Source organism: Puma concolor, chromosome C2 (assembly GCF_028749965.1).
Source record: "Puma concolor isolate L17-30 chromosome C2, mPumCon1.1.hap2, whole genome shotgun sequence".
In the NCBI taxonomy this organism is placed as follows: Eukaryota; Metazoa; Chordata; class Mammalia; order Carnivora; family Felidae; genus Puma; species Puma concolor.
In genome coordinates, this window is record NC_141675.1 from 11471299 (window position 1) to 11494109 (window position 22811).

At 35.8% G+C, this 22811-nt stretch overlaps 1 protein-coding gene and 1 pseudogene across 1 annotated transcript in view; one reads left to right on the plus strand and one right to left on the minus strand.

Moving 5' to 3' along the window:
* The window catches only part of STT3B (STT3 oligosaccharyltransferase complex catalytic subunit B), a 107547-nt gene that overhangs the window by 44410 nt on the left and 40326 nt on the right, over window positions 1-22811 (minus strand). The window contains exons 2-3 of the mRNA XM_086720576.1: window positions 14315-14423; window positions 10438-10725 (exon numbers count right to left, since the gene is read on the minus strand). Coding sequence (XP_086576702.1) covers window positions 10438-10725; window positions 14315-14423 — 397 coding nt within the window. The remainder of the gene's footprint in view (window positions 1-10437; window positions 10726-14314; window positions 14424-22811) is intronic.
* Window positions 14703-18433, plus strand: LOC112849391 (small ribosomal subunit protein uS12 pseudogene; annotated as a pseudogene).

Sequence of the window (22811 nt, forward strand, 5' to 3'; positions counted from 1 at the left end):
TATTAGATTGCTAAATGTAACCCACACGATAACCACAAAGAAAACAGCAAGAACATATACACAAAAGGAAATGAGAAACGCATTTAAACATTTCACTACAAAAAAACTAAAGACAAAAGACAATAATAAAGGAAATGAGAGACAGAAAAACTACGAGGCATATGAAATTAAATAGCAAAATGACAGAAATAAGGTCCTTCTTATCAATAATTATTTTAGATTAAATTACACTCTCCAATCAAGACAAAGACTGGTGGAATAGATAACAACACATGATACAACTATATTCTGCCTCCCAGACACTCACTTTAGATCTAAAGACACAAATATACTGAAACTTAAAGGATGGAAAAAGATATTCCATGCAAACAGTAATGAACTGTTACTATACAGAGAATGGGTGACTATACTAATGTCAGACACAACAAACTTTAAATCAAAAAAGGTTTCAAGACAAAAAGGACAATATATATTAACAAAACTTGCAATGCTGTAAGTATAACAATTACAACATTTAGACACTTCATGACAGACCATCAAAATATATGCAGCAAAAACTGACAGAAATTAAGTGAGAAACAGTTCTATAATAGTTAGGGATTTCAATACACCACTAGATAACTGGTAGAACCAGAAAGAAGAAACCGAGGACTTCACATAATACACCAAATAGACCCAGTAAGAAAAAGGACACACATTCCACTCAAGTACACGTGGGACATATTCTAGGATAGACCATATCTTAGGCAACAGATTAATTCTACAGAGATAGATACAACAGAATGCATATTCTCTGACCACAACTGGGTAAAATTAGAAACCAATAACAGAAGTGAAATGAGAAAATTCACAATTTTGTGGAAATTAAACAAAATGCCCTTAACAACCAATGGATGAAAGAAGAAATAACAGGGAAATTTTAAAAAACTTACAGAGGAATGAAACTGAAAACACAACACACCAAAACTCATGGGAGGTTGCAAAGTAGTGCTAAGAGAAAAAATACCTATAAACACATCATTAAAAAACAAAACAAACAAAAAAACAGATTTCAAATTAACAACCTAACTGTAAAACTTAAGGAACTAGACAAAGAACAAACTAAACCCAAAACTACTAAAGGAAAGAACATAATAAAAATTAGAAGTAAGCAAAATAAAGAATAAAAAAATAATAAAAATCAATGAAACCAAAAAGGAGTCCTTTGAAAACATCAACAGAATTGACAAATCTTTAGCTAGGTACACTAAGAAAAAAAAAAAGAAAGTCAAATCACCACATCAGAAATGAAAATGTAAACATTACTACTAATTTTGTAGAAATTAAAAGGATCATAAGAAAATGCTATGAATAACTGTACTCTAACAAACTGGATAACTGAGATGAAACAGGACAAATTCCTATACATATAAAATCTACTAATACTAAATCACATAGAAACAGAAAATCGGAATAGACTTATAACTAATAAAGAGATTGGACCAGTAATCAAAAATCTCTCAACAAAGGGGCGCTTGGGTGGCTCAGTCACTTGAGCGTCCGACTTCAGCTCAGGTCATGATCTTGCAGTCTGTGAGTTTAAGCCCCATGTCGGGCTCTGTGCTGACAGCTCAGAGCCTGGAGCCTGCTTCGGATTCTGTGTCTCCCTTTCTCTCTGCCCCTCCCCCGCTCATGCTCTGTCTCTCTCTCTCTCTCTCTCTCTCTCTCTCTCTGTCAAAAATAAACAAACATTAAAAATAAATTTTTTTTAATAAAAAAATAAAATTCTCAACAAAGAAAAGCCCAGGACCTGATGGCTTCATTGGTAAATTTTACAAAACTTTAAAAGAACTAATATTATTGATACTTCTCAAAATTTTCTAAAACACTGAAGAGGATGAAGTGTTCCCAATTCATTCCATCAAGCCAACATTATACCCTGATACCAAAGCCAGACAGAAACACTACAAGAAAACCTACTGACCAATTATCACCCATGAACACTGATGCAAAAACCCTCAACAGAATACTAAAAACCAAATTTAGCAAGTATGAATTCCCAGAGAGATTGAATACCAGCAGTATTCAGCCAAGAGAAAGAAAAAGGGTCATAAAGAAATATAGAAGACAGAAAATCCAAGAAAAACAGTGAAATAAACTGATATTTAAGATTTCAAAGACAACTTCTCAGAAATAGTTATCAATCTACATGTTGAAAGAGAGCACCATTACCAGAAAGGTCAATTCTGGGACACATTTAGAAAATTTGTTATTTTAATGATATTGAAAAAATTACTTCAGGGAAAAAAAAGACCACTTTTCTTATGAAACAATGAAATTAGGTTCTTGACAGGAGGAAGCAAAATAAAATGCAGGTGGTACGATTTTAATAAATTCAAGCAAAGAATGTATGACCTAGAATTTTATATCCAGCTCAACTCTCAAGCTATTGAAAAACAGGTTTAAACATGCAAGGACTTGAGGAATGAATACTGTTCTTATGAGACTCTCCTAAGGAGTCCTCTAGAGGAATATCTCAGTCCAACTGAGAAATATGTATAAAAAATATTTTAAAATATGAATATACAAAGTATCATGTACTAATATATAACATATATTACATATTTAATAACAGTGTATGTTAATATACCATATATAATAAAGGTCATATATGAAAAACCCACAGCAAACATACTAAATAGTGAAAGACTGAAGCTTTTCCTGTAAGATCAGGAACAAGACAAGGCCCACTTTCACAACCCCTCCCCCCACCACTTTCACAACTTCTTTGCAACATACTACAGTTGACCACTGAACAACGCAGGGATTAGGGGCACTGACACTCACACAGTCGCAAATCCACATATACCTTTTAACTTCTCCAAACTTTACTAATAGCCTACAGTTGACTGGAAGCCTTACCCCTAACATAATCAGTTAATCGACACATATTTTGTATGTTGTATGTATTTTATAATGTATTCTTACAATAAAGTAAGCAAAAGAAAATATTTTACTTTAATGTTTATTTATTTTAGGAGAGAGAGAGAGTGTAAGCAGGAATAGAGAGAGAATCCCAAGCAGGTTCCATGCTCAGAGCAGAGCCTGATGTGGGCCTTGATCCTACAACCATGAGATCATGACCTGACCCAAAATCAAGAGTCAGTCACTTAACCAATTGAGCCACCCAGGTGCCCCATGGAAAATATTTAAAAAATCATAAGAAAAGAAAAACACATTTATATACTGAACTGTATTTATCCAAAAAAACCCCATATAAGTGGATTGGTGTTGTTCAAGGGTCAATTGTACTTGAAGTTCTAACCAGAGCTATTAGGCAAGAAAAAGAAAAGGTATCCAAATTAGAAATAAGTAAAATGATTGTTTGCAAATTATATGATCTTCTATGCAGAAAATTCCAGATTACACACACACACACACACACACACACACACACTGTTAGATCTAATAAATGAATTCAGCTAAATAGTGGGATACAAAACCAATACATAAACATCAGTTGTATTTCTATATATTGACAATGAACAATCTGAAAAGGAAATTACTGAAAAAAAAATCCAATTTCAATAGTATCAAAATGAATAAAATAATACATATGAATTAACTAATGAGGTAAAAGACTTATACAACTCTAAAACATCATTATAAAAAATTAAAGGCATAAATAAATGGAAATGTACCATGCTCTTTCATGAACTGGAAGACAATAATAAGATGATAATATTCAAAGTAATCTATGAAGGTTAATGTATTCTGATTCAAAATCCCAATGATGTTTTTTTGCAAAAGTAAAAACCCCATTCTAAAATTCATATAGCATCTCAAAACAACTCTAATAACCAAAGTATCTTGAAAAAGAACAAAGCCAGACAAAATATGCTTCCTGATTTTAAAACTTACTAAAAAGCTACAGTAATCAAAATAGTCTGGTGCTGGCTTTATAAAGACCTACAGACAGACAAGCAGAGCAGAATAAAGAACCCAGAAATAAATCTCTGCATATATGGTCAAATGATACTCAACAAGAGTCCCAAGATCATTAAATGGGGGAAAGGATAATCTTCAACAAATGGTGCTGAGAAAGGTGGACATCTGCGCAAAAATAATGATGTTGAACCCTTACCTAACACCATATACAAAATTCACTCAGAGATAAATCTAAGACCAAAAACTCTTAGAAGAAAACACACGGCAAAAGCTTCATGACATTAAATTTGGCAGTCATTTCTCAGATAGGACGCCAAAGGTACAGCAACAAAAGAAAAGATAAACAAATTGAACTTCAAGGAAAATTAAAACTTGTGCACCAAAAGACAATGTCAACAGAGTAAAAAAGGCAACCCACAGAATGGGAGAAAATATTCAAAAGTCATGCATTTTAGAAAGGATTGATATCAAGAATATATAGAGAACTTCTTGGGGCGCCTGGGTGGCGCAGTCGGTTAAGCATCCGACTTCAGCCAGGTCACGATCTCGCGGTCCGTGAGTTCGAGCCCCGCGTCGGGCTCTGGGCTGATGGCTCAGAGCCTGGAGCCTGCTTCCGATTCTATGTCTCCCTCTCTCTCTGCCCCTCCCCCGTTCATGCTCTGTCTCTCTCTGTCCCAAAAATAAATAAACGTTGAAAAAAAAATTAAAAAAAAAAAAGAATATATAGAGAACTTCTAAAACTGATCAACAACAACAAAAAGCCTGATTCAAAAAACAGGCAAAGGATATGAATAAACATTTCTCCACATATACAAATGGCGCAATTTTTGAAAAACCTATGGCCTTTTTATGTAAAGTTTACTTATTATTTTGAGAGAGAGGGAGAAAGAACGAATGGGGGAGGGGCAGAGAGTGAAGAGAGAGCAAGAAACCCAAGCAGGCTCTGCATCGCCAGGACAGAGCTCAGAGCCCAATGTGGGGCTCAAACTCAGGAACCATGAGATCATGACCTGAGCTGAAGTCAGATACTTAAATGACTAAGCCACCCATGTGCTACTACCAATGGCCTTTTAACCACAAGCAAAGATGCTCAACATCATTAGATACCAGGGAAATGCAAATAAAAACTACAATGAGATACCACAGGTTTTGGCAAGGATGTGGCAAAATTGGAATCCTGTGTACTGTTGATGGGAATGTAAACTGGTACTACAGTGGCTACGGAAAACAGAATGGTTAATTCTTCAACAAACTGAAAACAGAACTGTCACATGACCTGGCAATTTCATTTCTGGGCAAATACCCCAAAGAATTGAGAGCAGGATCTCACAAATACCCATACACCTATGTTCATAGCAACATTATTCACAATAGGTAAAATACAAAAGCAACCTAAGTATCCATCAACAGATGAATGGATAAACAACATGTGGTATATAAACATAATGGAATGTTATCCAGCCTCAAAAAAGAAGGAAATTCTGTTTTGTGCTACAACATGTATGAACCTTGAGGACATTATATTATGCTAAGTGAAATAAGCCAGTGACAAAAAGACAAAATTGTATCATTCCACTTGTATGAGATACTCAGGGTAATCAAAAATCACAGAGACTGAGTAGAATGGTGGTTGTCAGGGGATGGGGGGAGCGAAGAATGGGGAATTATTGTTTAATGGATGTAGTTTCAGGTTTTGCAAGGTGAAAAGCTATGGAGATGGATAGCAGTGATGGTGAATGTATTTAACATTACTGAATTCTACACTTATAAATGGTTAAATTTTTTTCATGTTTATTTTGAGAGGGGGAGCATGAGCAGGGCAGGGGCAGAGAGAGAGGGAGAGAAAGAATCCCAAGCAGGCTCTGTGCTGTTAGTACAGAACCTGATGTGGGGCTCAATCCCACGAAGCATGAGATCATGACCTGAGCTGAAATCAAGAGTCAGACACTTAACCGACTGAGCCATCTAGGCACCTCTAAATGGTTAAATTTCATGTTATGTGTATTTTACTATAATAAAAAGAAACCATATGAGATACCACTTCATGCCAATAGGTGATATCTTAAAACACACACACACACACACACACACACACACACACACACAGAAAACATTAAGTATTGGCAAAGATTTAGAGACATTAAAACTTTCCTACATTGTTGGTAGGAATGTAAAATGGTGCAACCACTGTGGGAAACAGTCTCGAGGTTTCTCAAAAAGCTAACCAGAGTTACCATGTGAACCAACAATTTTACTCTTAGATATATACTAAAGAGAAATGAAAACATACATCCCCCAAAAAACTTGGTACACAAAAGTTAGCATTATTCATTACAATCAATATGTGAGAAAAACTCAATGTCCCATCAACTGATAATAGTTAAAAAAAAATTGCAGCATATCCATATAATGAATTATTTATCCATTAAAAGAAATGAAGTATTGATACATGTCAGTAACATGAATGATTATGCTAAGTGAATGGGAGCCAAACATAAAAGCGCATACATTTAAAAAAAATGTTTGTTTATTCACTTTGGAAGGTGGGGGCAGAAAGAGAGGGAGAAAGAATCCCAAGCAGGCTCTGTGCTATTAGTGCAGAGCCCGACACAGGGCCAGAACCCAGGAACCGCGGTATCATAACCAAGGCCTAGTTCAAGAATCCCAAGTGCAACCAACTGAGTCACCCAAGCGCTCCCACCCCATCCAGACTTGTAAATGAGAATACCTGTTTGCTTGTTGATTTTATTAACATTTTTTTACTCACATAGCAAACTCCTTCAAAGTCCTTCCTCAAAATCACCCCTACTGCATGAAGTTGGTGCATATGATGGATATATGCTATATTTTTATACTTTCATTATAAATAGGTACAAACAACATATGGTATAATTTGTACTGTTTAAAATTTAAATAAGGATATTATACTGTACATATCCTACCTCAACTTATTTTTCCACTCGGCAGTATACTGTCAAGATCTATCAACGTTCGTACATACTTTTATAATTTAAAAAATTGCATGTCATTTGGAAGGCCTTAAACAGATGTTCCAAAACATTTTTTTTCTCAGCTGCACAAAATAAACTAAAAAAGTTTGTTTTTAAACATTTTTGGGTGAATACAGCAGCATTAGCAGCATCCTACTGCTTGTCAGCATCTTCATCTTCACAGGTGTTTTCTTCTGAAACTCAGTATCAAGTAACCATCTGACTGATCTGTTCTTCTCTGGAATTCCTTGCCAAAGTGAAAATATGCAAGAGCTCAGTAATTTTAAAAGATGAAATTTATTCAAGAGAAAAATAATGCTTCCACTCACCTAGCTACCTAAAAATATACTCAACGTATAAAAAATATATTCACATGTAATAATTTTGGCAGTTTTCAACATGAAAGAGTATGAGCATAGGCTACAGGTAAATTAACAGACAAACAAACAATTAAATACATGCAAGCTTTAAGCTGAAGCCAGTACTAAGTAACATCCTTTTACATGTTAAAAAGAACATTAAGTTTATAGAACTTGGCAACATATTTCTGGTTTCTAGTTTCAGAAGTACAGAATCATTCCATTCTAACAAAAAGTAAAAAGCTGAGCAGACTAAAAAATCAAGAACTCTTGGATCTGTAAGTGAGGAAATGACAGAGGACAAACTGGAGTAGCCAACCAGCCCTATCTACTTACGGAAGGCAGGTGGGGGGCGGGGGACACTGGTAAAGTTTACAGTCCAGCTTACTAAAAGACAGCTAATCCTAAAACTACAGAATGTTTTCTCTCTCCACACACCTTACATCCACTTTACTAAAAGCTTATTTACCATAATTCCTTTTACCTAGCAGATCATGTCTGGCTATGAGAAAAATATTGCAAAGTATACCAAAAGGCAAAAAACACAAGTTGAAGAGACAGAGCAAGCATCAGAACCACATACGACAAACATATTGGAATTATGAGATCAAAAATGTAAAACAATTACATTAATTACATTAATTGATTAATACGCTAGGGGCTCAAATGCATAAAGCAGACAGCATGCAGGAATAGATGGGTGATGTAAGTAGAGAGACAAATCTTAGGGAAGAACCAAAAAGCAATGTTAGAGATAAAAAATACTGTAACAAAAATGAAGAATGCCCTTGATGGGCTTATTAATGGACTGAACATAGCTGAGGAAAGAATCTCTGAACTAGAGGGTATCAACAGCAACCTCCAAAACTGAAAAGAAAAGAGAACAAAGACTGGAACAAAACAGAACAGAAAATCCAAGGGCTGTGGAACAGCAACGAAATGTGTGATATACATGTGTGGAAATACCAGAAAAAAGAGAGAAAGGAATAAATATTTGAAACAATGACAGAAAATTTCTCCAAATCGATGTCAGACACCAAACCACAGATCAAGCACTAATGAATAAATGCCAAAAAAAATCCAACTACCCTGTACCAGGCACATCTTATCAAACTACAGAAAATTAAAAGTAAAGAAAAAATGCTGAACGAAGAAAGAGTAAAGACACCTTACCCAAAGTAGAACAAAGATAAGAATTACAGGACTTCTAGCCAGAAGAAGCCTGCTTCAGATTGTCTGTTCCCCTATCTCTCTGCCCCTGCTCCTGCCCCACTTGTGCGTGTAACGCTCTCTCTCTCAAAAAACAAATAAAACATAAAAAAACACCCCCAAAACAGTAAGTCTCTAGCCAGACTAAGAAAAAAAAAGAACACATAAACTACTACTTTTAGAAATGAATGAAGTGATGTCACTACAGTTCCCATGGGCATTTATTAAAAAAAATAATAAAGGAATACTATGAACAACCTTATGCCCACAAATTTGAGAACCTAAATTAAATGGACCAATTCCCTGAAAGACAAAAACCTGCCAAAACTCACACAAGCAGGAGACAGTCTAAAGAAATCTGTATCCTTTAAAGAAATTGAACCCATAATTAATAACCTTCTAAAACAGAAAGCAAAAGGCCAAGGTGGGTACACTGATGAATTCTACCAAACATTTAAGGAAAAAATTATACCAATTCTCTACAATCTTTCAGAAAATAGAAGTAAGGGGAATACCTCCTCATTCCATGAGACTAGTATGATCCTAATATCAAAACCAGGCAAAGACATTAAAAGAACACTACAGAGCCATATGTATTATGAACATAGATGTAAAAATCCTCAACAAAGTATTAGCAAATCAAATCCAGCGATGTACTGTAAGAATTATATACTATAATCAAGTGAGATTTATCCCTGGTATGAAAAGCTGGTTCAACATTTGAAAATTAATTAAAGGGTGCCTGGGTGGCTCAATCTTTATGTGTCTGATTTCAGCTCAGGTCATAATCTCACAGGTTCATGAGTTTAATCTTTTTTTTTTTTTTTTTTTTCAACGTTTATTTATTTTTTGGACAGAGAGAGACAGAGCATGAACGGGGGAGGGGCAGAGAGAGAGGGAGACACAGAATCAGAAACAGGCTCCAGGCTCTGAGCCATCAGCCCAGAGCCTGACGCGAGCCTGACGCGGGACTGGAACTCACGGACCGCGAGATCGTGACCTGGCTGAAGTCGGACGCTTAACCGACTGCGCCACCCAGGCGCCCCCATGAGTTTAAACCCCACATCGGGCTCTCTGCTATTAGCTCATGCTTCAGATCCTCTGTCCCCATCTCTCAGCCCCTCTCCACTCCACTCGTTCTCTCTTTTGCTCTCTTAAAATAAATGAACTTAAAAAAATTAATGTTTATCACATCAAAAAACTCAAGGAAAGAAGATCATGTAACTTTTATTGATACAGAAAAAACATTTGAAAAAATCTATCCATTCATGATAAAATCTCTCAGCAAATTAATAATAGAGTGGAACCTCCTCAATTTGATAATATCTACCAAAAATCTATAGCTAACATCACACTTAATGTTGAGAAGTTCAAAGCTTTCCCACTAAGATCAGGAAGAAGTTAACAATGTCCCCTCTCACCACTCCTTTTGAACACTGTATTGGAAATACTAGCTAATGCAATAAGACAAGAAAGGGAAATATAGGGTATATAAATTGGTAAGAAATAACTTGGTAAAAGCAAAGTAATGCTAGTTTTGCAATAGAATTCAAAATCCCAAGTCACTAAATCATATTTCAACTTATCTTAAGTATTTTTGACCCCTCTCTCCACCCAAAAAGAAACAAAATCAATAGATGCTTTCTGTTATCCTCTTTTTTGGAGCTATGACATATAAATGATATTATCATCATCTGTTAAAACAGGCATAACAAGATTCTTGTAAAAAATCTTATATGCACACAGGAGTGGGAGGGGAAGAGGAAGGGAGAATGCACGCATGAGCAGTACCTGACATTTTAAAATGTTATGGCATTATTAAGTTGATTATGAATAGAAATAGATCCCTATATGGAACTATAATTGATAAAGGACAAATGTATACAACCTACAGCATTTCCACACAGAGTTCATGAGTATTAAATGGTAGCAAAACATTAAGTGTTACTTACCCATAAGTAGTATGTGAACTGAAGTGCAAAAATAGCAATGCCTTCATTATCAAAGGAGCCAGCTACTGAGCGAGAAATGTAACCTGGCACAATAGCAATAAAACAAGCAGCTAAAAGTCCTGCTCCTTGGTTCCAAAGTTCTCTGGTAAGCAGGAAAGTAGATATAGATGTAAGGCCGCTAAAAGTCGGTGCAAGGAACACACATACGTCTCTTATATGAACTGTTATGTTCAATGTATTTAAAATCCAATGGATAAGGCCAGCTGTTATCATCAACCCTGGGTAAACCTAGGAAGACAAAAATGGAAAATTTAACTGCATATAAAATAAGGGAATTAAAAAGACTAACGTAAGTTCTTTTCTTTATTATTACATATTGTTTATAGTAAGTTTGAGAATAAGATCTCAAAACAGTTTGCCTTCTTCACTGAACTTCTACACTACAAAACTAAATGTTCTTTTGTATTGGATACAAAGGAAAAGCTTATAAATGGAGCAATACATATTTAAATAAACGATCAGATAAACTGAATGATTAAAACTGAAAATGTTTAGAAATAGAAAACTGTCGGCAACTTTCTTATAGATTCTACTATTTTTTCACTATAAAACGGTCTTCGTCTAACTTACTCTTTTTTTTTTTTTTACATTTATTTTTGAGAAACAGAATGAGACAAAGTGTGAACGGGGGAGGGGTAGAGAGAAAAGGAGACACAGAATCTGAAGCAGGCTCCAGGCTCTGAGCAAGGGGTCAGCACAGAGCCTGATGCGGGGCTCGAAGCCACAAACCGTGAGACCATGACCTGAGCCAAAGTCGGATGCTCAATTGACTGAGCCACCCAGGTGCCCCCTAACTTACTCTTAAGTTTAGGGTTTTAACAGGCTCCAACGTTGCCCACACTTTTGTGTATGTAAGGGGAGTGAGAAAAAAAGAGAAGAAAAGTTATGTGCCATATTATTTAAGTGTCTTCCTGCCTTTCAAAGCCAAGATTTGGAATGTAAACAACTCTAAATAGGGAAACAAAACAAAACAAAAAATACAACTAGTCAATTGGTGAATTCAAAGATAATTATTTTGGGATCCTGAAAGGTTGAACATTTTTACACCACTTAGTATTTAAGGCTGGAAGAGAATAACAAGAAACTACAAGAGGCCAATTGAACCTTACCCTAAAAGAGGAACATGATAACATTGAGAATTCAGAGAAAAATAAGTAGGATATTATTTTTGAGCTATTCATAGGTGATTAAATGTGTATTTACATTTCCATCCTTATCTAACACCTGAAAGATTCTTTCTTTTATCACAGAAACTACAAAAAAAAGTTACGTTTCTTTTCCTAGCTATACTGATTAAAAGTGCAAACCGTCTATGGTCTTTAACTCCTTCCCTTGCTTCTTCTTAGCACTTACCACCATTTAACATACTTTTCGTTACTTTATTTATTATCAATTAAACTCAACACCCTTAAAAGAATATAAACTCTGGAAGAGCAGGAAAAGTTTCCCCAGCACCCAGAACAACAATTAGCATAAAATAGATGCACAATACCTATTCAGTGCATGGAAGGAGAATGTGATTAAAGAAGGGGGTAAAGTGTGGCAATCAATCATCACAATTCTTAAAAACTAAAATTTTGTGCTTTTTCACATAGAATACCAGGTCCCAACGCACGATTTTGACAGCCATATTAAAAAACAAAATGAAAATGAATCTGAAAATACCTCTTAAGGTAGTCAATACATCCAAGATAATATGGCAGACTAAGTTGACACAAAAAATAGAGCCAAAATACATACAAGTATAGGAGCAAAGGACCTTAAAAACCAACCAAACAAAAACACCCACCCAACAACAACAAAAACATATTTAAGCTCACAAGAAAGGGAAGCTTCTAGATGTCAAAAACATAGAAGGAATTTAAAGTAGGTTCTGATGCCAAGGGAGCCCCAATGAGAAAAGAAAAACAATCCAGGCTGGACACACATCTTTGAGACTGGAGGCTAGCAGGGCGGCTCCAGACAGGGATCAGAGAAAATACCTAATTCCCAGCACAAACCCAGGGTCTGTTTATGGAACTAGACAAATTATACCCACCCATCAAGGGAAGCAGTAAGGAACTTTTTTGCCTTACTTCCAAAGCTTTGAATAGAAACAAAATGAGAAACTCATTCAACACATGTGTAAATGTGAGTTCCACATTTACAACAACTTCAGATGTAAGAAGCCTCAAGCTGAGAAATAACCTCTAAAAACTGTCCTAAAACCAGTAAAACCCCTATTGGCTAGGGTGAAAGCAAATGAGAAATAAGTATTACAAAAATGGTCTCAAATACCAGGACACTTGGAGAAGAAAACAAGCCCTCCAGTGACGACGAATTCAAAATAAAAAGTTATACACATGCCAGGAAACAAACTGTACTCATCAAATACTGCACTAAGGTGTATAACAGGATATATTTTCCTTATCTGCCCTGGAGACCATCATGACTCCTCTCCTTGTTTCTGTATCTCTGTTTACATCAAGGATAAGAAGATGCCCCAGATTAGAAAAACATCTCACTATCATGGAGAACGTATTCTTCTGACACAGAGGGAACATTTATAAAATGTGGCTATATGCCAGGCCACAAATCAAATCTCAAAAATTTCAAAGGACTGAAATTTCTGTTTGTTCTCTAGCCATAATAGAAGCATAAAGTAAAAAAAGATAACTAGGAAATCCTCTTATGTTTAAAACTCAAATTCTAAATAATCCGTGTACCAGGGGGAATTATAATGGAAATTAAATTTCAACGTGAATGAAAATAAAAATACTATGTATCAAACCTTATACATTATAAATGTAGCTAAAACAGTGATTATTGGGAAATTTATAGTTTTAAAATAAATACATCAGGAGTGCCTAGGTGGTCAGTTGAGCATGACTGTTGGTTTCAGCTTGGGTCATGATCCCAGAGTTGTGGGATCAAGACCTGCGTACAGCTCTGCACTCGGAGTGGAGCCTGCATAAGTTTCTTTCTCTTTCCCTCTGCACCTCTCCCCCATTTGTGTGTGCTCTCTCTCTAAAATAATAAATGAAATGAAATGAAATGAAATGAAATGAAATGAAATGAAATGAAATGAAAACAAAGAAAGGTTATTGAGTAAAGTATCAAGAAGTCAGAAAAACATCAAAATAATCTCAAGAAAATGTGGGGAAGGAAATAAACTGAAATTAACATAATAAAAGACAAATATATAATGCAGATAATCAACAACGTCAAAGTTTCTTTGGGTTAAGAAATCTAACAAAAGTGATAAACTTCTAACAAAAAATAAGGCTAAATATATGTTCCCCATAGATGTCTACCTATCATTTTCTTTTCAACATTCTTCCTACATTCCAGATCCCATACATATTTTCCCTTATGTCACATTCTGAATATAACAGCTTCCCATGAGCTATGATCAATACTCAATGACCTGAAGTAATTTAGGGCAGCTTTAGGACCTAAAAATTGAAACTATCTGATTCTTCTAAATTTCGATTTCCTTCCAAAAAATATGATTTCAACAAAGTTGTTACAGAATAAAATAAAACCGCAAATAACCTGAACTTAAGATGTACTATGACAAGAAATCTCCCCTCCCAGTCTCCCCTTGTTAGAAATAGTGGCTAGTATGAGATAACACAAACATGTACAGGGAAGGGGTGGGGAGGGAGTGTCAGGAAGAGATTTAGTAAATAAAAAAATACTGGATAATCAGCTACAGAAAACTGTATTAGTTAACTATACAAAGGTTTCAAGGATCTCCATCACCTTAGTAACTAATGATTTACTCAAACAACTGTAAAACTTTGTGATTAACATAAATAACTGCAGAGATACTTACAGTACCACCTACTATTCTTCCTAGTGGATACCATGCTCTTTCATCAAACCAGTTTAAAAATTCATAGAACCCATGAGATGCAAGATGATGTGTTGATCTATAGTTAAACCTAGAAAAAACAGGAAAAAAGGAAATGTTATAAAAGTTTGCTTACTAGAAACAAGTAGCTCTATCTTTTTAATATTATAAAAACAAATATCTTTATATTTAACTCTATAGCTACATAAATATTTCTTTCATAGAAACTGAGTAACATTATTCTTCAAGGAATAGGCTTATAATACTACCAATATAACTAAAAACAAAGGCCCATTCCCCCCCCCCCCAACCCCCAACCCATGCCTACAAAACAAGTAATGCTCAAAATAACATTTGGTCATTGCTTAGGATGCAGGCAGTACGTGGCTATGGATTTAAACAAAATAAGGTGAGGGTACATGGAATTCACCACACGGTCCAAGTCAATGACTCTCAAAAGATTAATAACTACTGACAGAAGACAGCATCAGAATAACTTGACATGATCGCCTTCAGTCCTACAACCCTAAAAATTACAGGAATAAGCAATAAATTATAATAGCACTAAAACCATAAGAAAATAAAGTGTAAGAGCACTGTAAAACAAGAATGACCTTAAGGAATGAGAAATTTAATCAATGAAAGACAAAAGATAAATGAGAAGAAATGCACTGGACCATTTTTAGACAAATTTCATCAAATACAACAATGAACACACCCAAATATCAAATATTTGAGAAAAGTAAGCAATATGAAAGCATCAAAAACAAATGGAAGAATACCATAGGAAGCAGAAATAAGACTACCTACAGAGACTACCTAAGACAGGCCTTGGCAGCCTGATAGGATATAACAATTATAAATATATACACACTCAACATCAGAGCACCTAAATACAGTAAGCAAATAGTAACAGATCCAAATGCAGAAATAGAGAACAATGCAATAATATTAGAGGACTTTCAATGCCCTACTTTCAATACTGGACAGAACATACAGAGAGAATATCAGTAAGTTGATACCGGATTTGAACTACACTTCATACCAAATGGATCTAACAGATTAATACAGAACATTCCATATAACGGTGGCAGAACACATATTATTCTCAGGCACACACAGAATATTCTCCAGGATATAAATGTTGGGTCACAAAACAAGTCTTAACAAATTTAAGAAGACTAAAACTATATTAAGTATCTTTTCCAACCACAATGGTATGACTCTAGAAATCAAGAAGAAAACTGGAAAATTCATAAACATGTGGAAGTTAAAAACAGTTGTGAAAAACCAATAGGTCAAAGGAGAAATAAAAAGGACAGTAAAAAATATCTCGAGACAAACACAAATGGAAACATAGTAAAACATACAGAATGCAGCAAAAGCAGATTTAAGAGGGAAGTTTACAGCAACAAACATCTACATTAAATAAATAAATAAAAAAAAAAAGATCTCCAACAACCTGACTTTACACCTCAAGGAACTAGAAGAAGAATAAACTGTACCCAAAGTTAGCAGAAGAAAGGAAATAACAAAGATTAGAGCAGATATCAATGAAATAGAGACTAGAAAAACAAAAGATCAACTAAACTAAGAACTGGTGTTGTTGAAAAGATAAACAAAATTGACAACCTTTTAGCTAGACTAAGAAAAGAGAGAAGACTCAGATAAATAAAATCAGAAATGAAAGGGGAAATATTATAACCTAAACCACAGAGATACAAAGGATTGTAAGAGACAACTATGAACAAACACACACCAACAAACTGGACAACCTAGAAGAAATGAACTAATAATAAAAACATATAACCTACATCAACACTGAACCAGGAAGAAATAGAAAATCAAAACAGAACAATAAGGAAATTGAATCAGTAATCAAAAACCTCCCAAGAAAGAAAAGATGGCCTCAATGGCGAATTCCTCCAAACACTTAAAGAATAATTAATGCCAATCCTTAAACTCTTCCCAAAAACTGAAGAAGTGAGAACATGTCTAAACTCAATTTATGAGACAAGACTTACCCTGATAATTGAAGCCAGATGAAGGTACTACAAGGTGAAAAACAAAAAAACAAAAAAACAAAAAAAGCTATAGGTCAACATCCCTGATGAACATATATGCAAAAATCAAGAAAATACTAGCAAACCAACAGCACATTTCTTTAACACACCATGATCATAGAGCACAACCAACAGGTTATCCCTGGAAGTCAAGGATGGTTCAACATATGGAAATCAATAAATGTGATACACCAGATTAATAAAAATGAAGAATAAAAATCATGATCATGTCAACAGATGTAGAAAAGGCATTGGACAAAATTCAACATCCTTTCATGACAAAAACTTTCAACAGATTGGGTATAGAAGGAAGGTAATCTGAACATAATAAAGGTCATATATGACAAGCCCACAGCTAACATCAAACTTGATGGTAAAAGGTTGAAAGATTTTCCTCTAAGATTAAGAACAAGACAAAGGTGCCCACTCTCACCACTTCTATTCAACACAAAACTAAAGTCCTATCCAGAGCAATTAGGCAAGAAAAAGGAAAAGGAATCCAAGTTGGGAAAGAAGTAAAATTGTTTGCAGAAGACACAATCTTATCTACAGAAAAACCTAAAGACTCCACTAAATAACTGTAGAATAAAAAGGATTCAGTAAAGGTGCAGGTTACAAAATCATCATTCAAAACTCCATTGCGTTTCTACACACTGTGAAATATCTGGAAGAGAAATTAAGAAAACAAACCCACCATTTACAATAGTGTTAAAGTCAATAAAGTACTTAGGAATACATTTAACAAAGGTGTAAGACCTGACCAGCACACTGAAAATGGTGACAATGCAAGAGGCAAGCAAATGGAAAGATATCTCATATTCTTGAATTGAACCATTAACATTAAAGTGTCCACGTTACCCAATGCATTCTACAGATTCTATGCAATCCCTATAAAAATTCAATGGCATTTTTCACAGAAAAAAAAATCTAAAAATGTGTATGGAACCACAAAAGGCTTTGAATATAGAAAGCAATCTTGACAAAGAATGTGGTATCACAAAGGTGAAGGGATCATACTTCCTGACTTCAAACTCTATTTAAAGCTATAGTATTCAAAACAGTATGGTACTGGCACAAACAAAGAAATAGACCACTGGAACAGAATACAGAGCCAAGAAATAAACCCACACTACACATAATCTTTGACAAGGGTGCCAAGAACAAACAATGGGGAAAGGATAGTCTTTTTATTTAATGGTGTTGGGAAAGGTGGATATTACATGCAAAAGCACAAAATTGGACCTTTCTCTTACACCATACACACAAATTAACCTAAAATGTATTCTAGAGCGGGGCTCCTAGGTGGCTCAATCAGTTAAGCATCCAACTTTGGCTCAGGTCATAATCTCATGGTTCATGGGTTTGAGCCCCACATCGAGTTCTGTGCTGACAGCTTGGAGCCTGGAGCCTGCTTCGGATTCTGTGTCTCCCTCTCCCTCTGCTCTCCCCTCCCCCCAGCCAGAATTCTGTCTCTCTCTCTCAAAGATAAATAAACGTTAAATGTATTTTTAATGTATTTTAATGTATTCTACAGCTCTTTTGCTCAGGCCCGTGGCACAGGCAGGATGGGCGAGTTCAAGATCTTCATACTTCCAGGATGCTCCATGGCCACTGACAAGATCAGAAGTGGCATGATAAACAGTACAAGAAAGCCCATTTAATGGTCACAGCCCTGAACGCCAACCCTTTAGGTGGTGTTTCTCATGCAAAAGGAACTGTGCTGGAAAAAGTTGGGGTTGAAGCCAAACAGCCAAATTTTCCCATCGGGAAGTGTGTCAGGGTCCAGCTGATCAAGAATGGCAAAAAATAAAAATAAAAATAAAAAAATCACAGCCTTCGTACCCAATGATGGTTGTTTGGATTTTGTTAAGGAAAATGATGAGGTTCTGACTGCTGGATTTGATCACAAAGGTCATGATGTCAGTGACATTCCTGAAATTCGCTTTAACGTTGTCAAACAGCCAATGTCTCTCTTTTGCCTTTATACCAAACCAAGAAGGAAAGCCCAAGATCATCTATTGTGATGGTGAAAACATGATAATAATAAAATAAATCAAGTATTATAGACTGAAACGTGAGACCTGAAACCACAAAATTCTAGGAAAAAAGACACAGAAAATGTTCCTTGGCATTGCCCTTGGCAATTATTATTATTATTTTTTTTTCCTGGAGGGGACACCAAAACCAAAAGCAAAAGTAAAGAGACTATATCAAACTAAAAAGTTAGAAAAGGAAACAACGATATGAAAAGGCAACCTATGGAATGAGAGAAAATATGTGCAAAACATATTGAATAAGCAGTCAGTATCTAAAATAAATAAGGAACCATAGCACTCAGTAAGAACAAAAACCTCCTCCAAACAAACAAATCCGATTTTTAAAATGTTTTAATTTTGTGAAAGAGAGAGTGTATGCGTGGGGGAAGGGCAGAGAGCGAGGGAGACAGAGGATCTGAAGCAGTCTCTGTGTTGTCAGTACAGAGCCCCAGATGGGGCTTTAACTCACGAACCTGTGAGATCATGACCTGAGTCGAAGACGCTTAACCAATCAGGCGCTGCCAAATCTGATTTTTCTTTTAATTTTTTAATATTTATTTATTTTTGAGAGACAGAGAGAGAGACAGACAGAGCATGAGTGGGGGAGGGGTGGGGACAGAGGGAGACACAGAATCCGAAGCAGGCTCCAGGCTCTGAGCTGTCAGCACAGAGCCCGATGTGGGACTCAAACCGACAAACTGTGAGATCATGACCCGTGCCGGAGTCAGATGCTTTATCGACGGAGCCACCCAGGAGCCCTGCCAAATCGGATTTTTAAATGGAGCTGAATTATCCCTAAGATAACATATGGTCAACAGATACATGAAAACATGCTCAACATCACTAGCCATCAGGGAAATGCAAATCAAAAATACAATGAGCTATACCTCACACCTATCAGGATGGCTATCTATCATCAATAAGAGGTAACAAATGTTGTCAAGGGTGTTGAAAAAAACAAAATCTCAGAGATGGTGGGAATATAAACTGTTATAGCTATTATGGAAAATGGTATGGAGGCTTTAAAATGGAACCACAATACAATCCAGCAATCCTATTTCTGGGTATATACCCTAAGGAATGAAATCAGTATCTGGAAGAGGTATCTGCACTCCCATGTTCATTGTAGCACTTTCATAACAGCAAAGATACGGAAATAACTTACGTGTCTTTCAATGGATGAATGGAAAAAGAAAACGTAAATATATATAATGGAATATTACTCAGCCACAACACAAAAGGAAATCTTTCTATTTGATTTGTAACAACATGGATGAAACTGGAGGGTATTCTGCTATGAGGAAACAAGCTACAGAAGGAAAAATACTGTGTACCACTTATAAGTGGACTCTTAAAAAAAAGTTTAACTCAGAATAGGATCGTGGTTGCCAGGGGATGTGGAAATGGGGAGAGGATGGTCAAAGGGTATAAACTGTCAGTCATAACATGAATAAATTATAAGGATTTAATGTACATCATGGTGACTATAGTTAATAATACTATATTGCATACTTGAAATTTGTTGAGTAGATTTTAAGAGCCCTCATCAAAACAAAAGTAACTACCTGAGGCAATGCATGTGTTAATTAAATTGTGTGCTAATCATTTCCCAATTTATGTCTATCAAATCATCAAGCAATATACTTTAAATATATACAACTTTGTCAATTATATGTCAATAGAACTGGAAAGAAGTATTATGAAAAAAATTAAGAAATCTAAAGATAAATCCAGAAGTTTTCATGTTTATCTTAACTGGAGGAAAAAAAAAGCCTCATACACAATCTCGATAAATTTCAAAATGTTAAGGATAACTACAAGTCTCCTAATTTTTACGTCCTATCTCTAGTCCTCTTCCTGCTTTGTGTACAGGCAGCCTTGCCTACCCCAAGATCCTCTCATTAATTCATTCTAACTCTCCCCAAAAGATGCTGGTCACAACTGGGTCTCTTCAACAAGTATTACCAGCATGCTCAACAACTTACCAATATTATCTCCCTGCCTACGTAGGTTTTTTTAAATTTGGGTTTAGTTTTACCTTGAATGTCACAAAGGCATTTCAAACTCAACATCCAATTAAACTCATGATCAGACTCTTCCTACCTACCTCCAAACGAATATATACACTATGTCTGCTTTTAGGGCGTTCTGCCATCTAAATTAAAGCCAGAAATTTAGATGTAATCATTGATGATTCCTTCTCTTTCACATCCTATACACAAATCACAATCAAGTTGTCATACTACTTCTTATTAAAGATCTCTAAAATTTGTCTACTGTAACTGATATCACAAAAACACAAAGGATCATAAAAGACTGCTATGAAGAATTATACATCAACAAATTGGACAATGTGTCTACTCTTTTCCTACTGCAGTACTAGCACTCTGATCCAAGCTATCGCCTTAGGCTATAGCAGTAGTCTCCCAATTCATCTCCCTAGATCCATTTTTGCTCATCTCCTAATTCCCCAATCTATATGTCTTAAGAACATCTTTTCAAAATGCAAATGCGATCATATTGCAAACTATTCAAAGGCTTCCTCTTCCAAAAAATTTTTAATAAATTTTAAGAAATTAAAGGGAAAGCAGCTCCACTTCTTAACCTAATCAAAGCCACACACAGTAGCCCCCCCTTATCTGTGGGGAACACGTTCTAAGACCCCCAGTGGATGTCTGAAACTGCAGACAGCAATGAACCCTAAATACATTTTTTCATATACATACCTATGATGATAATGTTTAATTTACAAATTAGGCACAGAGATTAACAATAACTAATGATAAAATAGAAGTATAATATACTGTAATAAAAGTTATGTGAACATGGTCTCTCTCTCAAAATATCTTATTGTACCATATTCATCCTCCCATGCTGATGTGAGATGATAAACTGCCTACGTGATGAGATGAAGTGAGATGAATGATGTAGGCACTGTGATGTAGTCACTGTTGACCTTCTGATGGGAGAATCGTCTGCTTCAAGACTGCAGTTGACCACAGTTAACGGAAACCACGGAAAGCGAAACCACAGATTTGGGAGGAGGGGGTTTCACTACTGAATCTATCCTTCAGTTCTCCAGACTCATTTTGCTCCTTCCCAGGATCTTCAGACTACTACCAATTCCCTTTCCTTGGATGACTAATATCTCCCCTCTCTTGGCGTAAATAACTTATCCTCAAACCTTAGCACATTTCTAGGATACTGTTCTGAAAATGTTCCATGTACTTTTCTTCCTAATACTTGCCACAGATGTAATTTCACATTAGCCCACCTGATTAATATTTACCTCACTAGATAAATACTCCCAATTAGGATGCTACTGTGTCTCCAACATCTAGAACAGCATGTAGTAGACAGCAGCCCTCATGTATTTGTTGAATGAATAACTGATTTCATAAATATGTTTTCCAGTGGGTGTGAGATCACGACAGCTTCCCAGATAGCTACCTAATGCCAATTTTAAATGGTATCCCCAAATTAAAGACCAAGACTGACTTAAATGTATTTCCTGAGATGGAAACCTGAAGGCATAATCAAAAAGTTAAACAAGAGAGCTCATTAAAATTCTACTGAAAATCTAGTCAAGGTACCTAAAAACTAAACATAAACAAAAGTAGAATGTTTAGTCCCATTTTATCCCCAGGATCAAGTTACTCCTGGTATGTAAGACTCCCAGAACTCCCTTATGGATTCTCACATCCCCATTCTCTTTGATTTTTCAGTTTACTTTCCTCCTGCCTGAATTGTCATTTATTTTTTACCCATTTTCTGGCTCAGTTTCCAACCCACCGGCATGAAGGTTCTTCTGAATGTCCTATGGCTTTCATCTCTTACCCCCTGGAAGTGAAACAACAGGACTACAAAAGGCAGTACATTTTTTTACAGTTTATTTATTTTGAGAGAGAGAGGAGAGAGAGAGAGAGCGCGCGGGCGCACACGGGAAGGGGCAGAGAGAAAAGGAGAGAGAGAGAACCCCAAGCAGGCTCCTTGCTGACGGCACGGAGTGTGATGTATGGCTGGAACTTACAAACCCTTACAAACCGTGAGATCACGACCTGAGCCGAAACCAAGAGCTGGATGCTTAACCAACTGAACCACCCAGGAGCCCCAAGGCAATACACTCTCATTTTACAGGGCACTTTCAGTGTTAGAGCAGTCACTACTTTTTTTTTTTTCAGACCCATAACACAGTACCACATTCTCACTCCTCCCCCAGATGACACAGCACTCAACTAAACAACCCTGTGTGACAGCAAAATTAACTATGACTATAGAAATAATAAGTAAATAAAAAGTGGACATTCTATCCAAGAGTTCTTGTTGCTTGGTAATATTACCGACACAGGATTATCAAACATGATTTCTGCCAACAATGAT